The 6,004-nt window shown below is 43.2% G+C and overlaps 1 protein-coding gene across 1 annotated transcript in view; it reads right to left on the bottom strand.

Moving 5' to 3' along the window:
• Nucleotides 1-252: 252 nt before the first annotated feature.
• The window catches only part of AMACR (alpha-methylacyl-CoA racemase), a 12,308-nt gene continuing 6,556 nt past the window's right edge, over nucleotides 253-6,004 (bottom strand). Inside the window, exons 4-5 of the mRNA XM_015562604.1 lie at nucleotides 4,782-4,968; nucleotides 253-2,160 (exon numbers count right to left, since the gene is read on the bottom strand). Of these exons, the coding sequence (XP_015418090.1) occupies nucleotides 1,751-2,160; nucleotides 4,782-4,968 (597 nt within the window). The 3' untranslated portion in view covers nucleotides 253-1,750. The remainder of the gene's footprint in view (nucleotides 2,161-4,781; nucleotides 4,969-6,004) is intronic.

Below are 6,004 nucleotides of genomic sequence, written 5' to 3'. Positions count from 1 at the left end.
TTGTAGTTAAAGTGATTAACTACCCGCCTGGCACTTAGTTAAGGAGTTTCACCCCCTCCCTGACTTCAGGGGAAAATCTCTACCTGGGGAAACAACCTTTCTCGGAGAGGTGACCTTGGTTAAAACACATAGTGCCAAGAAAGTGAGCAAACATATTAAGAACAGTATGCCATATATGCCAGGTCCCTTGAAACAGCAAGGATGGACCGGCTCCCAGCACATAATCACTATACAAAACCACCGTAGGGTTGAGAAATGAAGGAAGCTGCACTAGAAGACTGTGTCTGAGCCAACTCTGAGTTTGCTAGGTCATTGTGCTGGAGCAAAAGGGAGCAGGAGCATTGTTGAGTCCTAGAAAACGGTGTAGCGATGGAAAGGAAGGAAGCACATTTAGAAACGCTGGGCAGTCCAATATAAAGTGCTGGGGAGGGGCGGGGCATGGATGGGACCGGACAACTAGGTAGAAGTCTTATGACAAATAAAGGGTTGATGTGCTATATGAATGCGTTCGCATTTTATCCCATAAGAAAAAAGGATCACTGAAGACTTTTCCAGGCCTGAGAAGACCAGCCTGGCATCAAAACCACGATGGAAATAAACGAAGGCAATGACACTGGAAGTCAAAGTGAATAGGAAGCTGTGCAGCAGTCCAGGGAAGCAGTGACAGGGCGGGAATGAGGAAGCAATGGGCAGGGGGCTGGGCACCAGGGCTGTGGAGGTGGGACTGGCTGCACATCGCTACTGACTTGCATTCCTTTAATACATATTCCCTGTGTCCACCATGGGCTGGGCACCGTCCTAGGAGCGGGGGGTTTAGCATGAATAAACCCTACAGATGCTGTATAAAGCTTCCCATCTAGCATGCAGTGCTTCAGAGGGAGTGAGGGCTGGGGTTAGCAGTGATGTGTGCTGTGAAGAAAAGTAAAACTGGGGCGGGGTGCGGGGCGGGGGGGGCAGCGAGGGATAACGTGGCTGTGACTTTAGACGGGTCAGTAAAGGACTTCTGTAAAGTGGCATAAGGGGAATGGCCTAAGGGAAGTGAGGGGTAAGCCAGGACCTACAGGGGCAGAGGGAGACGCGATGGGACTGGGAACCAGAAACTGGTGAAGAGGAGAAGTCTGCGAGGCCCGGCAGGTGGATGACAGTGCCATTGACTGAGTCAGGGCCACCTGTGGCTGACGCTAATGCGACCGCACGGGGGAGGCAGGCTCTCAGGAGGGTGGTCTGAGGCAGGGGTGGGCGATCCGAAGGAAGTTTCAAGACTGGCTGAATAGCTTCCTTATCAAATTAAAAGGATCAGACTTTTCTATCCAAAGACATTCGTTTTGGTAAACAGTAGAACCAAAACCATTTCAGTGAGTCACAATAAGCTATTTAAGTGCTACTTCATAGGACTTTCTTGAAAGTTTTTCAGACTTAAAAGTTCACAAGTAAAGTTTAGGGCAAAAAAAGCTTTATTTAATAAAAAATTATATTAATTCATTTAAAGTATATTATAAATATTTAAGTGTTTTAATATCAACAAATATAATCTGTCAAGGTAGAAAGAGGGCCATAATTTAGTATAGGTAAATTAAAAACATTCCTAAATCAAAAGCCACTTGGTGTTAATCATTTTCAGGACGGATCATTACTGTTTCTTAATCAGAATAGCGGGAACGCTGCGGGCCTGTCCGCTCATGTTCCCATGCACACATCTGTATGTATCGTTCTATATATGCAGTATTCGGACTCCCTTGTGCTGAGGGACTTAGAGACTAGCTCTCAGCTTTTTACCTTCAATAACTTTATCTGAGTAAAGCTGATTGATCTCTTCCTGGCTGAACCCAAACTCTTTAAGTATCTCTTCAGTGTGTTCTCCTATCAATGGATCCCTTTCCAAACAAGGGGTGGCTGGGGTGTTTGAGAGCAGAGGCGCCGGGCGGGGACTCACACCCTTCTCCCCATCAGTGATGAATGAGCCCCGCTCCTTGTTGTGAGCATGATGGGCAACCTCTTCAAAAGTCAGAACCGGAGTCACGCACGCATCTGTGCCGTCAAAGACCCGGCACCACTCCGCCTTTGTCTTCGTGGCAAATACAGCTGCAAATTTCTTCTTCATCTCTGGCCAGTCAGCCATGCTCATCTGATTGGGAAGTTCGTCGGATTTTAGCCCAAGACCTGAGAGGAAAAACACAATTTCATAAATTATTATGTTTTGGGTGGAACGATTATAAAAAACAAAAAAGAGCTTTAAGCTTACATTCCCCAATAGGATGTTCTATAAAGGTTTCTCAAATGGGCCAAGAGAGGAAATTCAAACTCCGCCCGCAGTTGGAGCCCAAGGCTGGAGAAGACAGAAGTAGTAGGAGTGGCAGGATTCAAAACAGACTTTCCATGCCAGGGTTTTATTATTTACACTTCATCAAAAGTAGCCTAGGGCCGAGGCCGGTTTGGATCAGTGGATGGAGCGTCAGCCTGCGGACTGGGGGGTCCCAGGTTCGATTCCGGTCAAGGGCATGTGCCTGGGTTGCGGGCACATCCCCAGTGGGAGATGTGCGGGAGGCGGCTGATCGATGTTTCTCTCTCATTGATGTTTCTGGCTCTCTGTCTCTCTCCCTTCCTCTCTGTGAAAAATCAATAGAGTATATTAAAAAAAAAAAAAAAGTAGCCTAGGGAGGTAAGGCGGGGGCAGGGGGGGGGGGTCACATATCAACAATAAAAAATATATTTAAAAAAAACAGTCTAATTTCAAATATCTATTTTCCCTCTGAATGGGATTTCAAGAAGAAATTTCCTCATGATATTATTATCTGTCAGACTGAACTAAAGTCACCTCGTAATGTACATATGCTCCGAACCCTACAGAAGATAAAATTTAAACAATTTACACCTGTCTGCCTCAGTTTTCAAGGAAGAGGCCTAACAATAAATGATCAAATTCAAGATCACAATTTTATGAATAGTATTCATTTCTCTGTATTTAATCAAATGGAAGAGTTCTGGGAGGACAGTGATAGTTGATTCATTATCCCCTTAAGAGCACTGTGAACAAGGAACCAAAAAGTTGTAAAGTATCCAAGACTCACTGCACTTTCCTACAGCAAACAGACAGGGGTTACCGGCCGTCCAGTCACGGGTGGGGCACCCAGACTTTGCTCTTGAGCATAAAGGGCCGAGGAGGGCGCCCCCACCCCCCGACCCCGCGCAGGCAGAAAGGATGAAGGCACCTGCTGGGGAGGCACAGGAAGGATGGCTCCTCTGGCTCACACTTCCTTCACTGACAAGCTCCTACCCCACAGGACTCCAGTGCTGATTAAATTATACCCAAAACCGCCACTTGACTAGGGTTTGGTGTAAATGTCATTTATTCCCTCACAAAAGAGCGTTTTTTAGTGTGGAAGTTTAAGGGTGAAATAATAATAAAAGCCCCTTCTTCTTCTGCATATTTTGTGTAAATTTAGCCACGTTGATCAAATAATTCTCATTTTCATAACCCTTTCCTTCTCCACCATGTTAAAGAACAACTAACTGTAAGCTGCTCTGAAAATGCAGGATGAAGAATTTTCATATTGACAAGAAATGATGCCTTTGTTATGTCTATAATAAAAGTGTAACATGCTAATTAGACCAGATGTCCTTCCGGAGACCTTCCAGACAAAGCCAGGGCTGTGAGGGCAGCCCAGGTCCCAGGTGCCAGAGGGAAGCCGGTGCCGGCCCTGGGGAAAGGAAGGCCTATTCTTGCATGAATTTTGTGCATTGGGCCTCTAGTTGTTGAATAAAAGGAGATGGCTATTATTTATAATTTTATATAATTGCATATATTATATGTAAATTATAAATTGAAAAGAAAATAGTTTTGTTTGTATGTACACAAAAAAAGGACTAGAAGGCCACATCCCAAACTAACCCCAAGTGGAAAGACAAGAAAGAATTTTTTTATTTCTTACTTTATAGATTCTGTAATGCTTAAAAAACGGTTCTACAGTTTTTTTCAACTATATTTAAGTTGGTGAAGTTAATGTAGTTGATCAGAAGTTGCTCTCTAATGCTGGCAAAAACAGTCATTGCAGCTATATCCAAGTAACTTTGAGTAGTACATTGCATCTGAAAAGCTACTATACATAACAGTGAAACTCTAAAGTTGAGAGGAATGTACTGTGACCAGTTTGTCACATCACTTCAGAGTATATTCTAAAACTTCTTAGATCCTAAATTATCTGTAAACTTTAAATTCAAACATTGCACAGGAACAAAAAAACTTCAGTTCAATTATTTAACCAGGAAAGAAGAGATCACAAACTTTCTTGCTAACTTGTGGTAGCATGCCAACAAGACAAGAATCTGCACGACAGGTAAACTGCAGAACCATCAAGTGATAGTAACATATTCCAACAAATCCCAGTCACCAGTCGCTCCGTGCTCTGGTGACCCTCCACTGAGGTGTCAGGAGGGACATCTATCCAGGACAGGATGGCTAGCAGGCCATTTCTAGGGAAGAAGAGATAACAGCACACAAGGGCAAGATAAATATCTAACACTACAGAGCACAAAATGTAAGAAACACACCGAACTCCCACAAAAGAGAGCATTATTTTTTTTAAATCTGAGCTATTTTATAGAATTGTAAAATTACCTGTCAATTTAAAAGATGGGGGAAATACCCCACAGTAGAATGATGGCTGTGATTAGGTTAATCATAAAGTGAATATGTAGTAAAAGACATCATGAACTTCAAAAGGCCCTGAGAGAGCGGCTGAAGCGCAGCCATAAGGGGCGGGAGGCACAGGACAGTTACCCACCCTTGACCAGCAGCTGGTAGAACTGGGGTTCTAACGCGCCAACAGCCATGAACTCCCCGTCGGCCGTCCTGTACGTTGTGTAGAAAGGGGCCCCACCATCGAGCAGGTTCTCCCCTCGAGGCTGTTCCCACAGCCCGAGGTTTTTAGTTTTCCACAGAAAAGAACTTAGATACGCTGTGCCTTCCACCTTGAAAGAAACAGAACACAAGACCAATCCAGGTAAATAAACTGTAAAGCACGGCTACTTTCTACTTAGGTTGTTCTTTAATTGTTGTGCAAAGAATGTTTATCTTAAGAGTCTAACAAGGTTATATCTAATCATACAACTTCCTCGGTATCTAAGTTACGGTAGAGTGGGTTTCTACACTATTCTACTCAGAAAATACTGTTCAGAAAACTAGAAGGTATTGCTTTGTTCTCCCTTTCAAATAAGCCTGGCAGAATACGGATAATTCTTGAAGTTGGGTGAGGGTACATAGAAGTTCATTTACAGAATATTCTCTCTACTTTTTGGTATATGTTAAAACCATCAGGATAGAAAGCTAAAAGAAAGCACAAAGGCTTTTTAAAGTCCATTTTCTGATCTCAATATCTGTAAACACATACACACAGATATATAACACATATCACATTCTAAAGATAAATCACATTAAGTAAAATTTAGCTTATTCTAGTTTGACTCCAAGCCCAAGAGAACTGTACTTATGTTTTTACTATCTCACCTTTAATGATCACTAGAAAGTCTCAAAGTACATGCACACCTCACTGTATTGCACCCCGCAAGTATTGCAGTTTTTATTTATTTGATTTTCATTTCTTTATTGATTAAGGTATTACATATGTGTCCTTATACCCCCAGTGCCCTCCAGCCCCCGACTCATGACCTCACCCCTCCTGGTGTCTGTGTCCATTGGTTAGGCTTATAGGCATGTACACAAGTCCTTTGGTTGATCTCTGCCCCTTACCCCCGCCCTCCCCTACCTTCCCTCTGAGGTTTGACATTCTGATCAGTGATTCTCTGTGTCTTGATCTGTTTTTGTTCATCAGTTTATATTGTTCATTATCCTATCTAATAATAGACAAACATGGTAATTAACCGTAACTTTGCTATCCTTCCCATTGGCTAATCAGGGCGATATGCAAATTAACACAATGGAACACTACTCAGCCGTAAGAAAGGACGAAATAATGCCATGGATGGACCTTGAGAACATTATGCTCAG

Source organism: Myotis davidii, unplaced genomic scaffold, assembly GCF_000327345.1.
Source record: "Myotis davidii unplaced genomic scaffold, ASM32734v1 scaffold496, whole genome shotgun sequence".
NCBI classification, from domain to species: Eukaryota; Metazoa; Chordata; class Mammalia; order Chiroptera; family Vespertilionidae; genus Myotis; species Myotis davidii.
Note: the sequence above shows the minus strand (reverse complement) of the source record. Positions and strands in the feature narration are given on the sequence as shown.